The 23,369-nt window shown below is 41.7% G+C and overlaps 1 protein-coding gene across 3 annotated transcripts in view; it reads left to right on the top strand.

Moving 5' to 3' along the window:
* Window positions 1–23,369, top strand: part of CMAH (cytidine monophospho-N-acetylneuraminic acid hydroxylase) — a 135,984-nt gene that overhangs the window by 26,482 nt on the left and 86,133 nt on the right. Inside the window, exons 2-4 of one of the 3 annotated variants that reach the window (XM_063811859.1) lie at window positions 20,374–20,471; window positions 21,409–21,468; window positions 21,873–22,041. In XM_063811859.1, coding sequence (XP_063667929.1) covers window positions 22,037–22,041 — 5 coding nt within the window. In that variant the 5' untranslated portion in view covers window positions 20,374–20,471; window positions 21,409–21,468; window positions 21,873–22,036. Of the gene's footprint in view, window positions 1–20,373; window positions 20,472–21,145; window positions 21,469–21,872; window positions 22,042–23,369 lie in introns of those variants that run through there. The other 2 variants (XM_063811858.1, XM_063811857.1) reach the window with 2 other exon arrangements.

The following is a 23,369-nucleotide window of genomic DNA, read 5'->3' as shown; positions in this document are numbered from 1 at the left end:
GTGGATTAGAATCATACAATGGGGAACAAATGGAAAAGAGTACTTTTGAAATAGTGCTGGAGACCACTGTGACCATAGAATGTCAAGACACGTGCTGCCATTACTGTTACTATTTGGAAAATACATTCTTGTAAATGCAACCTTAGGGGGTTTAAGGGGGAAGTCTGTTGGGAAATGAATTGCAAGAAAAATATTACACCCTGATTGGGACTGTCATTTTGCCTCTTATTGCAGCTTGCCAGTCAGACATGCCATCTCCAACAGGACCGGCTGTACACTGTGCTGGGCGGGGGTGTGTCCCGTGCCAGGTCATTCCATTCCTTGTGAGTTCTCTTTGGAGCTTTGGTGGGAGGCAAGTGGTGCTCCCTCCAACCCCTGGGGCCAGGACGAGGACAGGGAAGGGGTGGGCGAGGGCGCCTGAGGTCGCCTCATGATCACCCACCAGTGGGAGAAAATGGGGAGTTGGGATGAGCGGGTCTGGGGAGACAGGATGAGCACTGGGGCTGCCTGCTTAGTGGCCACCGTGTCACTCTGGATGGTCCCTTTATGCACTGCAGCAGCTTAACTAACTCCCTTTTCTCTGGTAATATTTGTTGCTTAAAAGAGGATGGCTTTATAATCTTTCTCTTAATTAATATGTTAATAGTTAATATGGCTATATTAGCTTTCTCTTGGTTAGAATCTTTCTATATCTTTCTCATATTGTAGATATAAGTATGTAAACAGGCATATTTCAGGCTCAGGCATATAGAATTGATCATAATATTAACCATACTATTGTGGGTCTGTTTTATGTATATGTAATCTGTTGTTTTTGCTAGCTCTTACTCATTGTGCCTTGGCTGTTTAGTAATTTTGTACCATGAGCTGCTTCATGGTTTGTAATTTTACTTGCAGAAATTCTCTTTAGCTAGCTTAAAGATGGGGTCCTTCAAAGAGAATTTTCCCCTTCTTCTAGGTTTATGAGAACTGTTAGTCCAGGGGCACTCTAAATTAAATGTTCAGCAAGACTTTTCTCCAATTCTCTCAGGTTGTGTAAATTCAAGCTACAAACCTGCATAAAGGCTAGATTTCTCTGGTTTTTAGTATTTAGAAGGCTGTTTTAATCTCCCTTCTGCTTAGCACTAAAATTTGAGCTCGTAGATTTTCTTTCCTCTAGAGCTGGAGGTGAGAAGGGAGAGGTGAGGGGTTGGAGACTAATATGGGTTTATTTCTAGTTCTTTCTAAAATAGATGGTTTAACTCATTATGATCCCAACCTTTTTTGTGGCAGATCTCCTGTTAGACACAGTTTAATTTTGCTGACCAGTAATGATTCAATGATGGGAATCTCGCTCTCTTTTAACATACTCCACAACGTGGGCAGACCCCGGGCTGTGTCTCTGGTGCCTTTGAGGTCATAAAATACAAAGCTCAATCTCCTCTTCCTCGCTTCTCTCATTTGACAAATGGCTGGCTCCAGGCCTCTCACAACTTCTCTACAGTGGCTCGTCTTCACTTAGCCCGATTTGAGAATTCCTTACTTTCTTACTTTCATGGGCTCTTTTCAAATTTTTTTTTTTTTTTTTTTTTTTTTTTTTTTGAGACGGAGTCTCGCTCTGTCGCCCAGGCTGGAGTGCGGTGGCGCAATCTCGGCTCACTGCAGGCTCCGCCTCCCGGGTTCACGCCATTCTCCCGCCTCAGCCTCCCAAGTGACTGGGATTACAGGTGCCCGCCACCACGCCCAGCTAATTTTTTTTGTATTTTTAGTAGAGACGGGGTTTCACCGTGTTAGCCAGGATGGTCTCTATCTCCTGACCTTGTGATCCGCCCACCTCGGCCTCCCAAAGTGCTGGGATGACAGGCGTGAGCCACCGCGCCTGGCCCCTTTTTTAGTTGTTTTAAACAAGAGAATCTGTTGATGTATTTAGCTTACCACCTTACTGGAAACCATCTAAATTTAGTAGATGACACTTCAAACTCTGTTTAATTGCTTCTGTGTGCTTTTTCCTCTCAAGTAATTATATCTTAGTATATTACAGTCATGAATATTTGTTTTTTAGAAATTCCAGGATATGAATTTGTTTTTTATAAATTCCTAAATTCCAGGAACGGACACTGGGAGGGTGGTGTGCTCTGGTTGGTAAGTGGTAAACATTTTAGTTCCAAGCTTGGGTCAGCTTCTTTAAAAGGTTATTGCAGAATTTTGGAACAGATACCACAAACTCCTTAAATCTGTCAGCTTGAAACTGCCCATGAAACTGCTGGTTTTCTATTTTTAGCTTTTATTTCCATTCAGTTTATCTTTTGCATTTACTTCTGTTGTTTATATTTCTGCTTTAGTAGCTCTCTTCCAAAATCAAAATCATACAAACAAGCTGTAGCGTGTTGAGTGCCCCTGCCCCCAAAGATATGTTCACCCGGAACCTCTGAATGTGACCTTATTTGGGAAAAGGGACTTTGCAGATATAATTAGGCTAGGAATCTCAGGATGAAATCACCCTGGAGTATCTGGGTGGGCCCTAAATCCAATGACAAGTGTGCATCCTTATATAAGAGGAGAAGAGACAGACAGGAAAGAAAAAAAAAACAGAAAAGATGATGTGAAGTTGGAGGTGAATGAAGCAATGAATCTATAAGCAAAAGAATGCCGAGGGTTTCCAGCACCCATCAGAAGCCAGGAGAAAAGCCAGACCAGGTTCTCTCCCAGAGCCTCTGGAAGGAGCCAACCCTACTGCCACCTTGATTTCATATTCAGGCCTCTTGAACTGTGAGATAATAAATTTCTGTTGTTTTTTAAAGGCACTCCATTTACGGTCATCTGCTATGGCAGCTTCAGGAAATGAATCTACAAATTTATAAATTTTCTTTGCCCCAGTAATTTTTAAAAGTTTGCAATCTAGTTTCCCATCAAGCATGACCAAAGAATGACAGGTAGATGAGAGAACTGGATTAGAACGTCTCTGGAGGTTGGATTTCAAGAGTTTCCTGGTTGTGAGAATCAAATACACTGTGTGCTTAAAGCATTTAACAAATGTGAGACTTTCCGTAACATGACCGTTGCTTTTTTAAGAAGTCTAGCACTCATGATCAGTGCTGACCGTCAGCTTCCGCTTTGTTCTCAACTACAGCAGTGGTTTTAGTGTTTGACATTTCCACCTGTCTTTCCTTCACTCCCTGCCCCTCCTCCTTCATACACACTGAAATTAGCTCTCTGAAACTTCTCAGAGCGAGTCTGAATTTTGTAGAGAAGTAGTTTTGTCCAATGAGGAGTAACTCAGAGGAGTACAACAGAACAAATAGCCCCTGGAATTTGTCTACCAAATTATAACACCCCTCACCTCAGCAATTTTGGATACTTTATCATCATAGCAGCTGTCTGAGATAGGTATTGTCATGAACATTTTATATGTAAGGGCAGTTTTTCTCCAGTTAGAATCAAAGAACTGGAGCTGGAAGGAAGTTTGGAATTGCTGGCCTTTTTCATCAATTGGTTAATTAAACAATTTTTAAGTAAATATAATGTGCTAGACTCTAAGATGCTCTGGGGATTCAAATATAACCACTCTATTCCAGGCTTCATGTGCTGATGAGCAAAATAATATATCACTACTAGCAATAGTGTAGCAATTTCATAGCACTAATAAATTTGAAATTTTAAACCATTATTATAAGTAGGAATTTTTTATACACCCCAAGTGAAACAGTATACATCCATAAAAATGTGTTCTAAAGCCCTATTTATGTTTGTTATAAAGTAAACTAAGGCACAACAACATTTCAGAGTCTCTTTGAGGAGACAATGATTCATGAATGGGACAGCTCCAAACCAGAAGTGGCTTAGGAGCTCCATGGAGGGAACACAAGAGGGCAGCTTTTATAGGATGAACATAGAAGTAAAGCAAAGAAAATATTTGATTGGTTACAATTATACAGTTGCCTTATTTGGTCTATCCCTTTGGAAAGTCCCTAGTTACATAAGTTTATTGGCTACTTCTGATTGGTTGAGCTTAAGTTCTGTTTTTAATATAGGCATTTATAAAATATAGCTCAAGTTTCACTTATGCTTGTAAATCAAGCAAGCTTATGATGAGGCATAACCAATTTTGTCTGCTCAAGAATTCTTCAGGCCTGGTTTTCATTTTGTTTTCTTTAACATTTTAGTACCTATAAATTTACTTCTTTAACTGCTGCATAGTATTCCACAGAAGAATGTACCATAATGTATTTGCTCATTCCTCTGTTGATGTTACCAATATTTTGTTGCAATGGACATCTTTTTGTATAAATGCCAAAGTATTTCATTAGAAAAATTATACTAGAATAGAAGTAGAATTGGTGAATCAAAGGATATTCACATTTAAAAGTTATTATATAGATTACAGATGGTCCTGACTTACAATGGTTCAACTTATGGTTTTTCAACTTTATACAGTGATGTGAAAGTGAGGCACATTTAATAGAAACTGCTTTGAATTTGAATTTTGGTCTTTTTCCAGAGCTAGTGATAAGTAGTACGATACTCTTACCTCATACATTCAACATTTATTATAAAATAGATTTTAAATTAGATAATTTTGCCCAACTGTAAGCTAGTGTAATTGTTCTGAGCATGTTTAAGCTAGGTTAAGCTATGATGTTCAGTAGGTTAGGTGTATTAAATGCATTTTTGACTTAAGATTATTTTCAACTTATAATAGTTTTATCAGAACACAACCTACTGTAAGTCAAGGAGCATCTGTATGTAGATACTGTCAAATTGCTAAAAACACTCTATCAATTTATGTTCCTATCGGTATTATGAGCATACCCTTTTTTCAAAATTCTCACACAATATTATTCATCTTTAAAATTCTGTCAGTACAAAGCTAGAAAAATGACTCAATGTTATTTCAATTGGTTTGTGGGGAGGGCAGAAGAGCAGATTAAGGGAGACTTTCACTTTGTTTCTTCACATCTAATGGGAGACAAATCTGCATGACCTGGGCTAAAGTGGACTGAGCCAGTCTGAGACAGGGCTGCAAAGCCTTTGGCAGATGTCAGCATTCTTGAAACACAGAGGCTCTTCAAGGCTGTTCCTAGTGAAATTTTAAAACTGTGGTTTAAAAACAAGGATTACTGATTGCATTGATATTAATATAGCCAAGACTTGCTCTTTTTTGATTAATGAATGCAGGGTATATCTTTTCCCCTTTCTTTTACTTTCAATCCACCTGTGTAATTGAAGTTGAAGTGAATTTCTTATAGATAGCATATTGTTGGAACATGTTTTTATTTTTATCCCCTCTGCAAATTTCTGTCTTTTAATTCGTGTATTTAGACCACTTACATTTAAGGGAATTGTTGATATGTTAGGGCTTATATCTGCCCCACTACTTTGTTTTCTTTTTGTTTCCTCTATTTCCTGTCCCTCTGTCTCTCTTTTTTGTACCTTCCTATGGGTTGATTGAACATGTTTCAGGATTCAATCTTAATTTATTTATTTTATGTTTTTAAGTTGTAAGAGGGAGGATCTAGGAGGAGTGGGGCTTACCATCATGGCTGGAGCTGGAAGTTGTTGAGTAATTATTTTTTATTGTCGTAAAATGTACATAACACAAACTTTATCACCTTAGCCATTCTAAATTGTGCAATCAGTGGCTGTGTAGGGAGAAACTCTCTCAAACTGTGTCTTTACTCTCACACTACAACAATCAACACAGAAGACTTCTATGACCAAATATGTTGGGGGTTAGGGGGTTGGTTGCCACACTTCAAGCAGTGGACACCAGCCAAATGTCCTCCAATTCGATTCTTACACTATCTACCTAGAGATGGCGTCAGATCCCATGGGTTGGGTCTCTGTCCCCAAGACTGTCTCCTCTACACCAGTTGCAAGTCTGGGCCTCTGAAACTTCTGACCAACTAGCTTGAAGTTGAGATTCCCAGGAATCCCCTCTTTGGGTTTGATTAATTTTCTGGAGCAGCTCACAGAATTCAGGGAAACACTTAAATTTACTTGTTTATTATAAGGAATATTACTAAGAATACAGATGAAGAAACACATAGGGAGAGGCATAGGGGAAGGGATGCAGAGTTCCATGCCCTCCCTGGGCTCCACCCTCCAGGAGCCTCCATGTGTTCAGCTATCTAGAAGCTCCCTGAACCCAGTCCTCTTGGATTTTTATGGAAACTTCATGACATCAGCATTCCTTCCCCCAGGGTATGAGGTGAGGCCCTCATCGGGGAGACTCTTAAGACCCACAATCAGAAAGACAGGGAACATTAGAATCCTGCCTTGGGTCAGGTAAAAGGAACGCAGGAAAGAGATTATGTCCTGAGGCCTGCCCCTGAGACCTAACACACCCAGCATTATAACGAAAGACTGTAACAAGGGATGTGGGAGTTATGAACCAGGAACTAACTGTGAAGGAGAACATCATCGACTGTGCCAAATGAGCTCAGATGTCCAGGAAGGGGCTGACTAAAATGCATTATTTGAATATCATGATGCAGAAGATATCTATATATCTATATAGATAGATAGATGAAAACAAATATGTATATTTTCTATAATGTTCTATAACACAAGAAGTTTCCCAAACATTTATTTACATTGTTTGTTTATTCCCAAATATTTATATTTCCCAAATACGACAGCAAGGTGACTGAGAAATCACAAAGGACAGATGATGAGCGATGTTACTTAATGCCACAGAACAGGACATCATTTAAAGGAGTTACTCAAAGTGTTTCAGTTACTGCCATTATGAACTCCTAAGCCCCTCAGCAGGTGGGTGGTAGGGGGTAGGTGTTGAGGTTAGCAGCACCCACAGGCTTCTCTTCACACAGGATATGCTATATAGTGAATCGGTATCAAGACTGGAGGAAGGTAAGGGTTTCCAGAAAACCACCTTCAGGCCATGGTTTGGAGTAGTCTCATTGAAGTTTACAGAATCAAAAGTTACAGATAATTAGGAGGCATTGAAATACAGACCTGTTTTCTTTTTTCTTTCTTTTTTTTTTTTTTTTTTGAGACGGAGTCTCACTCTGTTACCCAAGCTGGAGTGCAGTGGTGAGATCTCGGCTCACTGCAACCTCTGCCTCCTGGGTTCAAGTGATTCTTCTGCCTCAGCCTCCCAAGTAGCTGGGACTACAGGCGCACCCCACCACACCTGCCTAATTTTTGTATTTTCAGTAGAGACGGGTTTCCACACATAGGCCAGGCTGGTCTCAAACTCCTGACCTCGTGATCTGTCCGCCTTGGCCTCCCAAGTGCTAGGATTACAGGCATGAGCCACTGTGCCCAGCTGACCCAGTTTCTACGACCAGTTTAGCCACAAAGTAGACATGTAACCAGAGGAAAGTGACTTAACCTCCTAGGGCCTCAGCTTCCCATATTACACACTCCTGGGATGAGAAAGATAGGAGGTGTAGCGGGGTTGCACTGGATAATATAAGGTTCCTTACAGCTCTAGACATTTGTGATTTAACATTTTTTATGGATTGCTAATGCTGCTTTTTTTTTTTTTAATGTCAAATTCTTGCATGTATAAGGCCTTGATTCTTCCAGGCCTGGGTTGTGTTGATTTATGGGCATGAGCTAATTCCAGATAACTCATTCTAGAAGTGATTGTGTAAGTATCCTTTACTTAGCTAAACATGCAACATAAATTCATCTAATATAACATATGTTCTCTCAGAACATGCTACTGGCCAGAGTTATTAGACTTTGTTCACACCCTAGATCCTGCTGTATTTTATAACACTTCAGAATAACAATCATTCTTTTAAAACCCTTCTACCCACCTTTGCTGTTTCTGTAAATACACCTGTCCTTTACAAGCATCTGGCTCTTTCTATGCATTCTTCCTCCAGAAATCGTAGTATTATAGATTTGGAAAATGCTTGGCCTTCATTTTCCTGTTATAGACTGGTTTAGGTGTCCCTCTTAATTGTTCTTAATGCATTCAGTATATTCATTCATTTCTTAATTCATTAAAAATATGCACCAGGCCAGGTGTTGGGGACATTGCAATGAACAAGACAGGCATGGCCCCTGCTCTCATTCAGTCATGTCTAGGGGTAAAGATAAACCTTGGATAAGTAATAATTGGTGTGCTGACTGTTAAGAAGAACTACAGTGCTATACAAGCTGTATGATCATATTGGGCTTTAACCAGTTCCTTGGGAATCAGATTTCTAGATGAAGTGGCATTTAAGTTGAAATCTGAGTAGTGAGTAGGAGTTAGCCAGGCAAGGATGAGGAGGGGGACCACTCCAAGCTGAGAGAACAGCTGAAATGAGAAAGTCCATGCAATATTTTTTTTTTTTTTTTTTTTTTTTTTTTTTTTTTTTTTTACCATAAGAAGGTCACACCGGCCAGAATGGAGAGAGGGCTGGGGAGGGTGATTTGACCTGAGTCTAGAGAGGCAGGCACAGATCAGACCAGCATGCTTATGGCAGGCCACGCTAAGGATTTTGGACTTTATCCTTATGGAAGTTGGAAATCATTAAGAGTTTAAAGAGAGATATGATCAAATCTGATATTTTAAATAAAGCTCATTTGGCTGTGATGTGGCAAGTGGGCTGAGGGCAGGGTGGCGAGAGGAGACACAGGAAGCTCAGTTGGGACATTCCTGCTGTGGTTCAGACGAGAGCTATGTGGGCTTGGACTAGGGCAGTGTGTCTGCTTCAAGGGGAAAGGGTTTGGTGTTTTGTGGAATTTGGGGAATGAGGGAATGTTTCATGAAGCCGAAGGGGAGAGTGTTTTTAAAAGGAGGACATCATTGACTGTGCCAGATGGAGCTGAGATGTCCAGGAGGGGGCTGACTACACTAGAATGCATTATTTGAATATCATGATGTGGAAGATTTTTTTTGGGGGGGGGCAGACTCTTGCTCTGTCACCCACACTGGAGTGCAGTGGTGTGATCTCAGCTCACTGCAACCTCTACCTCCCGGGTTCAAGTGATTCTCCTGCCTCAGCCTCCCGAGTAGCTGGGACTACAGGCGTGCACCACCACGCCTGGCTAATTTCTTGTATTTTTAGTAGAGATGGGGTTTTGTCATGTTGGCCAGCCTGGTCTCGAACTCCTGGACTCAAGTGATCCGCCCACTTTGGCCTCCCAAAGTGCTGGGATTAGATGTGAGCCACCGCACCCACCCAGAAAGATATTTTTGACCTCAGGAAGAATGCTTTTGGTGGAATGACGAGGGTGAAATCCATACTGTGTGGCTTAAGGAGTGAATGGAAAGAAGAGGAGGAGAGAGAGGTAGAGAGAATACACCTCTTTCCAGAAGTTTGGCTCTGAAAGTAAAGAGAAAGGGTTAATACTAGATGGTAACAGTAAGTAAAGAAAGAATTGTAGTTTTACAGTTTTGTTTGTTTGTTTGTTTGTTTTTTGAGGCAGAGTCTCACTCTGTCGCCAGGCTAGAGTGCAGTGGCATGATCTTGGCTCACTGCAGCCTCTACCTCCCGGGTTCAAGCAATTCTTCTGCCTCAGCCTCCCTAATAGCTGGGACTACGGGCACGTGCTGCCATGCCTGTCTAATTTTTTTGTATTTTTAGTAGAGACAGGGTTTCACCATGTTGGCCAAGATGGTCTTGATCTTCTGACCTTGTGATCTGCCCACCTTGGCCTCCCAAAGTGCTGGGATTACAGGAGTAAGCCACTGCACCCGGCCAGTTTTACAGTTTTTAAAATGGGAGAAGCTTCCACACATTTAGATGCTAAAGGAAGGAACAGATAGGAAAGATTTAAGAATCAGGAGAGAAAGAGACAATAGCTTAAGATTCTCGACTATGGGGTAGAGGAGAATGCTTAGAACCAAGGTGGAGGAATTGGTCACTTGTCACATTTGCTGACATTTTACTGACATTTTCTGGCTGGATGTCTGTCTCCTTCACTGGGCTGTAACCTCCTGAAGGTGAAGGCTGAAATTCTATTTGATTTTATATCCCTAGCACTTAGTGTAGGACTTAGCATGATAATGTGCCCTCTGAGTGTTTGGCTGGGCTGACGTGTCACTTGTGGTAGGAAGGTCTCTACAGATGTGTTCCCTTGAGGATATAGACTGAAGGCCTTGAATGCTTAGGAAGCTGGGGATTGACTTGAGGTAGGTAGGGCTTCTTGGATAGATTTTTTAAATGAGAACTATGGAATGGCAAAGTTGTCTGGCCTGTTAGGTTAGTAACTTTGGCTGTTTATGCCTGATCCAAAGCCCTAGGCTAAAATCAGTCATGGTGGAGATAAAGAGCAACCTACAACATGCAAGTCAAGAACTACTACAGTGAATTCTCTCCTTCTTAGCTATCTCCTTGGTCTAGAAAGAAAGATGAACCCCACAGCAGCACCCCACAAGAAGAGAAACAGTGCTCACTCATTTGAGTCTACTTCTCATCAGATCTGATGCAACTTATCTGCACAGGCCATGAATGGAACAATGAAAAGATGACCTGAAATCTTTCCCCACTCAGTTGCTGTTAAATTTAACACAGACATAAAAATTAAGAAATTCAGTGAAGGGGGAGGAGCCAAGATGGTCGAATAGGAACAGCTCCGGTCTACAGCTCCCAGCGTGAGCGACGCAGAAGACGGGTGATTTCTGCATTTCCATCTGAGGTACCGGGTTCATCTCACTAGGGAGTGCCAGACAGTGGGCGCAGGCAGTGTGTGCGCGCACCGTGCGCGAGCCGAAGCAGGGCGAGGCAATGCCTCACCTGGGAAGCGCAAGGGGTCAGGGAGTTCCCTTTCCGAGTCAAAGAAAGGGGTGACGGACGCACCTGGAAAATCGGGTCACTCCCACCCGAATATTGCGCTTTTCAGACCGGCTTAAAAAACGGCGCACCACGAGACTATATCCCACACCTGGCTCGGAGGGTCCTACGCCCACGGAGTCTCGCTGATTGCTAGCACAGCAGTCTGAGATCAAACTGCAAGGCGGCAGCGAGGCTGGGGGAGGGGCGCCCGCCATTGCCCAGGCTTGATTAGGTAAACAAAGCAGCCAGGAAGCTCGAACTGGGTGGAGCCCACCACAGGTCAAGGAGGCCTGCCTGCCTCTGTAGGCTCCACCTCTGGGGGCAGGGCACAGACAAACAAAAAGACAGCAGTAACCTCTGCAGACTTAAATGTCCCTGTCTGACAGCTTTGAAGAGAGCAGTGGTTCTCCCAGCACGCAGCTGGAGATCTGAGAACCTGCAGACTGCCTCCTCAAGTGGGTCCCTGACCCCTGACCCCCGAGCAGCCTAACTGGGAGGCACCCCCCAGCAGGGGCACACTGACACCTCACACGGCAGGGTATTCCAACAGACCTGCAGCTGAGGGTCCTGTCTGTTAGAAGGAAAACTAACAACCAGAAAGGACATCCACACCAAAAACCCATCTGTACATCACCATCATCAAAGACCAAAAGTAGATAAAACCACAAAGATGGGGGAAAAACAGAACAGAAAAACTGGAAACTCTAAAACGCAGAGCGCCTCTCCTCCTCCAAAGTAACGCAGTTCCTCACCAGCAACGGAACAAAGCTGGATGGAGAATGATTTTGACGAGCTGAGAGAAGAAGGCTTCAGACGATCAAATTACTCTGAGCTACGGGAGGACATTCAAACCAAAGGCAAAGAAGTTGAAAACTTTGAAAAAAATTTAGAAGAATGTATAACTAGAATAACCAATACAGAGAAGTGCTTAAAGGAGCTGATGGAGCTGAAAACCAAGGCTCGAGAACTACCTGAAGAATGCAGAAGCCTCAGGAGCTGATGCGATCAACTGGAAGAAAGGGTATCAGCAATGGAAGATGAAATGAGTGAAACGAAGCGTGAAGGGAAGTTTAGAGAAAAAAGAATAAAAAGAAATGAGCAAAGCCTCCAAGAAATATGGGACTATGTGAAAAGACCAAATCTACGTCTGATTGGTGTACCTGAAAGTGATGGGGAGAATGGAACCAAGTTGGAAAACACTCTGCAGGATATTATCCAGGAGAACTTCCCCAATCTAGCAAGGCAGGCCAACGTTCAGATTCAGGAAATACAGAGAACGCCACAAAGATACTCCTCGAGAAGAGCAACTCCAAGACACATAATTGTCAGATTCACCAAAGTTGAAATGAAGGAAAAAATGTTAAGGGCAGCCAGAGAGAAAGGTCGGGTTACCCTCAAAGGGAAGCCCATCAGACTAACAGCGGATCTCTCGGCAGAAACCCTACAAGCCAGAAGAGAGTGGGGGCCAATATTCAACATTCTTAAAGAAAAGAATTTTCAACCCAGAATTTCATATCCAGCCAAACTAAGCTTCATAAGTGAAGGAGAAATAAAATACTTTATAGACAAGCAAATGCTGAGAGATTTTGTCACCACCAGGCCTGCCCTAAAAGAGCTCCTGAAGGAAGTACTAAACATGGAAAGGAACAACCGGTACCAGCCGCTGCAAAGTCATGCCAAAATGTAAAGACCATCGAGACTAGGAAGAAACTGCATCAACTAACAAGCAAAATCACCAGCTAACATCATAATGACAGGATCAAATTCACACATAACAATATTAGCTTTAAATATAAATGGACTAAATTCTCCAATTAAAAGACACAGACTGGCAAGTTGGATAAAGAGTCAAGACCCATCAGTGTGCTGTATTCAGGAAACCCATCTCACGTGCAGAGAGACACATAGGCTCAAAATAAAAGGATGGAGGAAGATCTACCAAGCCAATGGAAAACAAAAAAAGGCAGGGGTTGCAATCCTAGTCTCGGATAAAACAGACTTTAAACCAACAAAGATCAAAAGAGACAAAGAAGGCCATTACATAATGGTAAAGGGATCAATTCAACAAGAGGAGCTAACTATCCTAAATATTTATGCACCCAATACAGGAGCACCCAGATTCATAAAGCAAGTCCTGAGTGACCTACAAAGAGACTTAGACTCCCACACATTAATAATGGGAGACTTTAACACCCCGCTGTCAACATTAGACAGATCAACGAGACAGAAAGTCAACAAGGATACCCAGGAATTGAACTCAGCTCTGCACCAAGCGGACCTAATAGACATCTACAGAACTCTCCACCCCAAATCAACAGAATATACATTTTTTTCAGCACCACACCACACCTATTCCAAAATTGACCACATAGTTGGAAGTAAAGCTCTCCTCAGCAAATGTAAAAGAACAGAAATTATAACAAACTATCTCTCAGACCACAGTGCAATCAAACTAGAACTCAGGATTAAGAATCTCACTCAAAGCTGCTCAACTACATGGAAACTGAACAACCTGCTCCTGAATGACTACTGGGTACATAACGAAATGAAGGCAGAAATAAAGATGTTCTTTGAAACCAACGAGAACAAAGACACAACATACCAGAACCTCTGGGACGCATTCAAAGCAGTGTGTAGAGGGAAATTTATAGCACTAAATGCCCACAAGAGAAAGCAGGAAAGATCCAAAATTGACACCCTAACATCACAATTAAAAGAACTAGAAAAGCAAGAGCAAACACATTCAAAAGCTAGCAGAAGGCAAGAAATAACTAAAATCAGAGCAGAACTGAAGGAAATAGAGTCACAAAAAACCCTTCAAAAAATCAATGAATCCAGGAGCTGGTTTTTTGAAAGGATCAACAAAATTGATAGACCACTAGCAAGACTAATAAAGAAAAAAAGAGAGAAGAATCAAATAGACACAATAAAAAATGATAAAGGGGATATCACCACCGATCCCACAGAAATACAAACTACCATCAGAGAATACTACAAACACCTCTACGCAAATAAACTAGAAAATCTAGAAGAAATGGATACATTCCTCAACACATACACTCTCCCAAGACTAAACCAGGAAGAAGTTGAATCTCTGAATAGACCAATAACAGGCTCTGAAATTGTGGCAATAATCAATAGTTTACCAACCAAAAAGAGTCCAGGACCAGATGGATTCACAGCCGAATTCTACCAGAGGTACAAGGAGGAACTGGTACCATTCCTTCTGAAACTATTCCAATCAATAGAAGAAGAGAGAATCCTCCCTAACACATTTTATGAGGCCAGCATCATTCTGATACCAAAGCCGGGCAGAGACACAACCAAAAAAGAGAATTTTAGACCAATATCCCTGATGAACATTGATGCAAAAATCCTCAATAAAATACTGGCAAACCGAATCCAGCAGCACATCAAAAAGCTTATCCACCATGATCAAGTGGGCTTCATCCCTGGGATGCAAGGCTGGTTCAATATACGCAAATCAATAAATGTAATCCAGCATATAAACAGAGCCAAAGACAAAAACCACTTGATTATCTCAATAGATGCAGAAAAAGCCTTTGACAAAATTCAACAACGCTTCATGCTAAAAACTCAATAAATTAGGTATTGATGGGACATATTTCAAAATAATAAGAGCTATCTATGACAAACCCACAGCCAATATCATACTGAATGGGCAAAAACTGGAAGCATTCCCTTTGAAAACTGGCACAAGACAGGGATGCCCTCTCTCACCACTCCTATTCAACATAGTGTTGGAAGTTCTGGCCAGGGCAATCAGGCAGGAGAAGGAAATAAAGGGTATTCAATTAGGAAAAGAGGAAGTCAAATTGTCCCTGTTTGCAGACGACATGATTGTATATCTAGAAAACCCCATTGTCTCAGCCCAAAATCTCCTTAAGCTGATAAGCAACTTCAGCAAAGTCTCAGGATACAAAATCAATGTACAAAAATCACAAGCATTCTTATACACCAACAACAGACAAACAGAGAGCCAAATCATGAGTGAACTCCCATTCACAATTGCTTCAAAGAGAATAAAATACCTAGGAATCCAACTTGCAAGGGATGTGAAGGACCTCTTCAAGGAGAACTACAAACCACTGCTCAAGGAAATAAAAGAGGACACAAACAAATGGAAGAACATTCCATGCTCATGGGTAGGAAGAATCAATATCGTGAAAATGGCCATACTGCCCAAGGTAATTTACAGATTCAATGCCATCCCCATCAAGCTACCAATGACTTTCTTCACAGAATTGGAAAAAACTACTTTAAAGTTCATATGGAACCAAAAAAGAGCCCGCATTGCCAAGTCAATCCTAAGCCAAAAGAACAAAGCTGGAGGCATCACACTACCTGACTTCAAACTATACTACAAGGCTACAGTAACCAAAACAGCATGGTACTGGTACCAAAACAGAGATATAGATCAATGGAACAGAACAGAGCCCTCAGAAATAACACTGCATACCTACAACTATCTGATCTTTGACAAACCTGAGAAAAACAAGCAATGGGGAAAGGATTCCCTATTTAATAAATAGTGCTGGGAAAACTGGCTAGCCATATGTAGAAAGCTGAAACTGGATCCCTTCCTTACACCTTATACAAAAATCAATTCAAGATGGATTAAAGATTTAAACGTTAGACCTAAAACCATAAAAACCCTAGAAGAAAACCTAGGCATTACCATTCAGGACATAGGCACAGGCAAGGACTTCATGTCCAAAACACCAAAAGCAATGGCGACAAAAGCCAAAATTGACAAATGGGATCTAATTAGACTAAAGAGCTTCTGCATAGCAAAAGAAACTACCATCAGAGTGAACAGGCAACCTACAACATGGGAGAAAATTTTCGCAACCTACTCATCTGACAAAGGGCTAATATCCAGAATCTACAATGAACTCAAACAAATTTACAAGAAAAAAACAAGCTACCCCATCAAAAAGTGGGCGAAGGACATGAACAGACACTTCTCAAAAGAAGACATTTATGCAGCCAAAAAACACATGAAAAAATGCTCATCATCACTGGCCATCAGAGAAATGCACATCAAAACCACTATGAGATATCATCTCACACCAGTTAGAATGGCGATCATTAAAAAGTCAGGAAACAACAGGTGCTGGAGAGGATGTGGAGAAATAGGAACACTTTTACACTGTTGGTGGGACTGTAAACTAGTTCAACCATTGTGGAAGTCAGTGTGGCGATTCCTCAGGGATCTAGAACTAGAAATACCATTTGACCCAGCCATCCCATTACTGGGTATATACCCAAATGACTATAAATCATGCTGCTATAAAGACACATGCACACGTATGTTTATTGCGGCATTATTCACAATAGCAAAGACTTGGAACCAACCCAAATGTCCAACAATGATAGACTGGATTAAGAAAATGTGGCACATATACACCATGGAATACTATGCAGCCATAAAAAAATGATGAGTTCATGTCCTTTGTAGGGACATGGATGAAATTGGAAACCATTCTCAGTAAACTATCGCAAGAACAAAAAACCAAACACCGCATATTCTCACTCATAGGTGGGAATTGAACAATGAGATCACATGGACACAGGAAGGGGAATATCACACTCTGGGGACTGTGGTGGGGTGGGGGGAGGGGGGAGGGATAGCATTGGGAGATATACCTAATGCTAGATGACGCGTTAGTGGGTGCAGCGCACCAGCATGGCACATGTATACATATGTAACTAACCTGCACAATGTGCACATGTACCCTAAAACTTAAAGTATAATAAAAAAAACAAAAAAACAAAAAAACAAAAAAAAAACAAAAAAAAGAAATTCAGTGAAACAATTATATTGCATTTGTATTTTTCTTCTGCACTGCCATTAATATTGGTTGGTAAAAATTATTCCATACTTATTTCCATGAATTTTGAAAAGACTTAAAACTGCCTGATATACTTGGGTGATATTCTTCCAGGAATGATAAAATGAGACAGAAATGGCCTTTGAGTGTTTTCAGGAAGGGAAAATGGAAAATGAAAGCTGGACTAAAAGGTGTTACAAAAGCAAACTAGTTAATACTTCCAAGAAATGAATATGCTAAGATATTGTTTGCTGATCAACATTTATTAAACATTTACTGTGTACCACTGATCTAGGCTCTTGGCCAGATATGAGCAACAAAAAGAAGATAGTATAGTGCTTGCCTTCCAAAATCTAGCACAGTCCTAGAAAGAATTCAGGTTTCACTAAGGCTACTTAGGGAGAGAGTTCTCTAGGTTCTAGAAATTAAGGCAGGCACCCACACAAAGACTCAGTTGCAAATGGGTGGAAAGAATGATTTTTATTAATCAGCACAATATCTTAAAAATCCCAGTGTAGCCTTCTTTGATAAAAGACAGAGTACATGACATAGAGGCTTAAGAGGGGTCCTCTACTGCCCATTCTGGATTTCTGTTTTGAGACTTGGAAGTTCTAAAGTGCTTGCAGAGGAGATTCTGAGGCCCACCAGTAGCCTAAAAACTCCAGGCCTGCTCCCCTCACTGCCCCCACTCCTGGGTGGAACACAGACGTAGAAGATGCTACTCAGCTCAGTGGCCCTGCCCACCATGCACTTGACCCTGTGAATGCCTGTGGCTGGCCGTTCAGGTTAGTTCTTCTTCCCTCCTCTCCCACACCATGGAGACACAGGAAGAGAGGGAAGATACGTGTTTTTCTCTAGTGCTGACATTAGAGCCCGAGACTCCGGCCTTGCATGAGGCCAGATGGGCTAAGGTTTCTATGCTGGGTTTTTTGAGATCTCCCCAGACCCTTCCAGCAAATTCCTCTTTTTACTCGAGGAGGTTTTGGAAACAAATGAGTAAGACAGACATAGTCTCTGTAATAAGAGAATGGTGAGGCAAGGACACCTGAAAAACAGTAATAGCTAAGGTCGGACAGAACAGAAGGGAAAAAAAAAAAAAAGCAAAAAGAGCTCTGGAGACACAGGAGAAAATGAAGCTCAGATGTCTGGGAAGGCGAGAGTATCTAAAACCTTTACCAGAGAAGACTGGAGGGCCTCTTTGGGAGATGAAACTCTCTGTTACCTGGAGATTCACCAAAGACTCTGAGGCTGAGGGGAACAGTATACTGTGGAACTGATTTCTGAGATCACAGTTGGAAATTGTGTGTTCAGAGTCCTTACAAGTCTGAAAAGGCCTTTATTTTTACAGCCACACTTGAGTCACCATTTGGCTGTAGAATTCTCCCTCAGAATTCTCCCTCAGAATTCTGTAAACATCACTCCACTGGGTCTCCTGGCATTTTATTTCCAAATAAGAGAGCAATGTCCACTGGTTTCTTTGCCCTTGGCAGACACCTGATTTTGGTGAAGGTGTTGGAGTGTCTTTTGTTGGGAGAAGTGAATGTGAGGAGGGTAGGGGAGTGTTCTGGAAGTTTGTAGGATTTCTTGTAGGATTCTTTTCTGTCATTTACAAATTTCAACAGATTATCTGTAATATGGCTTTTTTCAGTATTCCTGCCCAACAATCCTTAGATTCTTTAAATATGAAATCTAGATTTTCTTCTATTGAGAAAAATGTTAACTTATTCTTGATCATTCCTTCATTTGTTTTCTGGAATTTCTGTTATGTAGAAGTTATCATATATTATTCTTCCTGTTTCTTAATTTTCTTTCATAACTTCTCTGTTTTTTAGGAGATTCCTTAAATTGGTTATCTGTTTCACAGTTGCCAGGTTTGGTTTTTGGCATATTATTCTGCTACTTAAGATCTCCACTATTTTTTTGTTTTGTTTTGGCACCCATGATTTTATTGGAAAAATCCTTTTGTTCTCTCCTTTTTTGTTACCCCTTTTCATTTATGTGACACCTTCCTGAAAATTACCCCTCACTTTGAGATTTAAATAAAATGTCTGGCTCTTCATCCCATTCTTGATGGGAAATTTAATGCCTCCCCTAACTCCTGTTTTTTTTTTTTTTTCTTTTCAATTCCAAGAGGTTTTGTACTTGGTCCCCACCTAGGTCCAATTTTCTTTGTCCTAGATTTCCTAATTGTACCTCTTCTTAGAGTCTGTTCTTATAGCCTGTCCTGGTGCAGACATGGAACACATCGTTTTCCTTTGTGTTCCCCAAATGGCATTCTTTCATTCCATTCACCTTGTGTGGACACACTTTCCTGAAGGTCTGAGGTGGCGAAAAGGGTGGCGTCACAGCTCTCCAGAGAGTATTCATGTGTTTTAAAAAGTCCTCCATCTGCCCCATTACCAGGGATTTGTCACCTACCACCTTACTAACAAGGCTCCTCTTCTGTCCTGTTGAAAGGAAGAATCACTCATGGATGCTAGCAGGGCTTAGTACCTAGGTGATGGGATGGTCTGTGCAGCAACCTGCCATGGCACATGTTTACCTGTGTAACAAACCTGCACATCCTGAACATGTACCCCTGAACTTAAAAGTTGGAAATCAAAAAAGAGAAAGGGCCTCTGTTCTCTGCCTTTCTTATCTTCCAGACAGAACTCCCTTTACCTGAATTCTAAAGTCCTCTTTGTTTCTATCTGATATTTAAGTCAAAAAGATGTTGCCACACCTGTTCTCTCCTTCAGAGAATTCAGGTTCCTGCTATTATAATCCCTTTTTATTCCTTGATGCACTAAATTTCTTTTTCTGAAAATTCTTCCTTGTTTTCTTTACTAAATCTATCTTGCAGAAAGATATCTTTGCCCTGATTGTTCAGCTTATTTCTGGCAGCTAATTTTTCCCATATGTCTAATGTTTCTTGTATAAGAGAAAATAGATGGCTTTTATTTCTAATCAGAGGTCTATTTTTCTCAATGTTGGCAAATCCTGTGGGTTCCCTAAGCAATTGTGCATCTCAGGGTTTAGTTCCTTCTGGTGGTTTCCTGCTTTCTTTTCCTATGTGAGGCTTACGTAGAATTTATTTAACATGCAATGAATATGCAACCTCCAGCAATAAAATATGCACATAACATGAAATATGTTTACAATATGGATAAATTCCACAATCATAATGGTAGGAGAAAGAGGCCAGATACAAAACAGCATATGATTCCATTTATACAAAATTTAAGAGTAGGCATAACCAGTCTATGGTGATACAGATTAGAGGAGTGGCTATCATTTGAGTAGATGTTGACTGGGAAGGAGTTAGCTGGAGTCCTAGAAATTTTCTATATCTTGATGTGGGAGGTAGTTACATGACTGTATACCTGCGTAAAAAAGTCATAGAGCTATACATTCAAGATTAGTGCACATTACAGTATGTAAGTCATACCTCACTTTAAAAAATGTCATGTGATGTCATCTAGAACTAGGGAAGGAATAATTTGAGAGACCTTCTTGATTTGGAGAGGAAAAGAATATTTTGAGGGCAGGTGTTACTTAGAAGAATTGCTCTACATAGCAGTCTTTTCTTCCTTTATCCTGCTATCAGACATTTCTCCAACTAGAATAAGATGTGGTTACAACTGTCCTCTTGCTGTTTCCTGAGAATTGCTTAGTTGTTTCCTACACAGAATTTTAAACGTTGTGGTAAATACAAGTTCAAAGTCACAATGCCAGTGCTTCGGAAACTTATAATCTAGTTGGAGAGACAAGACTAACATAAAAGAGAATTTAGTGTTGCTTTTTTTTTTTTTTTTTTTAAGTGCAAATTTTGAGGCACAGAATTCTCCAGGGATTCAGGAGAAAGAGCACTCAGTGGGAAAAGGAGGAACTGATTTTAATGAAGCGGGGAGGACTTAAGGTGAGTTTTTGAAAATACCTGGGCAGGCACAATGCCAGCTAGTTCTTCACTGTATTGTGTTTGTTTAAAGAAACATAGAACACCTGCTTGCTAGAGCTGAAACAGTGACTGGGCAAGACACGATATTTATCAAACTGGGGAAAATAAACCAAGTGGCATACAGATGTCTCAAGAGATTTAGACTTGGATTCTGAATTCCCACTAGTCTGAGCCCTCAGGGTTGAGAGGACAGTACAGTCAGGGGAGGGTAGGGATCGGGAAGGAACAGAGGCCAGGCCTAAACTGTATGCCCCGGTGGGAAATACTATACAGAGGTCTTTTCTTTTACAACAAAGCAATTCTTATTATATTACAAAGAAAACCAAAATCTGTGTTTATGACAGGATGACTTACAGAAGGATACACAAAATTAGGGAGTGATATATTAAGTTCTCCTTAATATTTTCTCCTCTGACACTACATTCATGTGTCTGCAAAAACATACATGTGCTTTCAGACACACATATGTATGAACACACACACACACACACACACACACACACACCCACACCCTTCATACTCCTGTGCTGGTGGGGAATTCGGAGTTTATCTAAAGTACACACTTCATACTCCTGTGCTGGTGGGGAATTCAGAGTTTATCTGAAGTGCTCTTTGCTAGGCTCTGTGGGTGGAGCTGGGAGGGTAATGGTAAGGTTGGCAGATATATGAAGACAACTGAAATTCATATCAGCAGGCTGAATGTTCATGTCGCCAGAAGTCTGACTCGCCTGCTGTGCTCTTGCCTGCTGTGCTCTCGTAATTACTTTCGGAAAGGTTTTCTGGCTACAATAAAATCTGATTAAATTTGTTACCAAGCAAATTGAATTGTTCAGGCTGCAGCCTTTCTAGAAGTTTTAAACGTTATTTAAAAGAAGATTTCAACCTCACTCCATTTCAGCTTTCTCTGAGGAGCTGCTCTTGTGCTGTTTGGCCCCTGCCTACTCAGAATGGAACAAAGGTATGGTGTGTATTGTTTTTCTACTGAATTTAGGATATTTATTTTTGATGGTTTGTCTTCACGTCTTCTGTAACTAGATATAAGAATTGAGAGTTCTTGCTAGGGGATGGGGAGGGATTTAGGATGTTAAAACAGTTTTCAAATATATAGTATTTGCCATCTTCAGAACACCTGATTTACAATTCACTCAGTTACTCGGGTATAGAACTTGCTTGTATCGCACCCTGCTTACCCTTGATATTCTATCTGCTTGAGCCCTCTCTGCAACCCTGTCCACTTTACCCAACCCCCTTATCAGCAACACTGCCTTTTCTGTATACTTCCCTTCTTTTTTCTGTGGCTGCTAGCAGATCTTGTTTTTGGAGCTTTCCTTCTGTCAAGACATTACTTACTGCTTTGCTCAGGTCTCAGAAAGCTTTAGGATCCAGAGAGATACTAAAGGCTGAAAGGGCATGGAAGACCCAGGGTTTGGACTTGAGGGGTGCTCTGGACTAAATGGTACACTGAATTCATGGATCAAAAGTGCAGTTAGTCTTAAAGCTCCAATCGATACAATGTTGACTACTTCATGGGGTAAGTAAGATTTTTGTGGGCTGGTTAGAACTTACTTGCCATTCCCAACTTGTTTTTATGGGAAAATATCAAGTGCAGTATAAAATAAACGTTTAGACCACTACCTAGTCATAAAGGGGGGGGTGCTTTCTGTAGTATATTAAATTAAACACATATTATTATAACATTTTGCTAAGTTCTAGTTCTCAAGTAAATATAAAGCTGTTCTAAAGATATTTTAGGAGTGGTGACATGTTTAAATCTCAGGTTTATAAAAAGGGTTGTAAGAATGACTGTTGTGAGCCATTAGTTTCAATGTTGATTTATTCTCTCAACAAATATTTGTTGAAATCCTCATGTGCGCTAGGCTGTGGGGGTGCAATGGAAACCTAACACAAACTTGGTTCCTTCCCTTGCATAGCTTACAGTTTTCTAGGGGACACAGATATTAATCAACCAACCTCATAATTAAAAATGAAATTATTGGCTGAGCACGGTGGCTCACGCCTGTAATCCCAGCACTTTGGGAGGCCGAGGTGGGTGGATCATGAGGTCAGGAGATCGAGAGCATCCTGGCTAACACGGTGAAACCCCGTCTCTACTAAAAATACACACACAAAAAAAAATTAGCCAGGCGTGGTGGCGGGCGCCTGTAGTCCCAGCTACTCAGGAGGCTGAGGCAGGAGAACGGTGTGAACCCGGGAAGCGGAGGTTGCAGTGAGCTGAGACCACGCCACTGCCCTCCAGCCTGGGTGACAGAGCAAGATTCCATCTCAAAAAAAAAAAGCCCTCCTCCTCCCCCTCCCCCCCCCCACGGTCTCCCTCTCCCTCTCTTTCCACGGTCTCCCTCTCATGCTGAGCCGAAGCTGGACTGTACTGCTGCCATCTTGGCTCACTGCAACCTCCCTGCCTGATTCTCCTGCCTCACCCTGCCGAGTGCCTGCGATTGCAGGCTCACGCCGCCACGCCTGACTGGTTTTGGTGGAGACGGGGTTTCGCTGTGTCGGCCAGGCCGGTCTCCAGCCCCTAACCGCAAGTGATCCGCCAGCCTCGGCCTCCCGAGGTGCCGGGATTGCAGACGGAGTCTCGTTCACTCAGTGCTCAATGGTGCCCAGGCTGGAGTGCAGTGGCGTGATCTCGGCTCGCTACAACTTCCACCTCCCAGCCGCCTGCCTTGGCCTCCCAAAGTGCCGAGATTGCAGCCTCTGCCCGGCCGCCACCCCGTCTGGGAAGTGAGGAGCGTCTCTGCCTGGCCGCCCATTGTCTGGGATGTGAGGAGCCCCTCTGCCTGGCTGCCCAGTCTGGAAAGTGAGGAGCGTCTCCGCCCGGCCGCCATCCCATCTAGGAAG

The sequence above is a fragment of the Pan troglodytes genome, chromosome 5 (genome assembly GCF_028858775.2).
Source record: "Pan troglodytes isolate AG18354 chromosome 5, NHGRI_mPanTro3-v2.0_pri, whole genome shotgun sequence".
Lineage (NCBI taxonomy): Eukaryota > Metazoa > Chordata > Mammalia > Primates > Hominidae > Pan > Pan troglodytes.
This window is presented reverse-complemented; position numbering and strand designations above follow the sequence as displayed.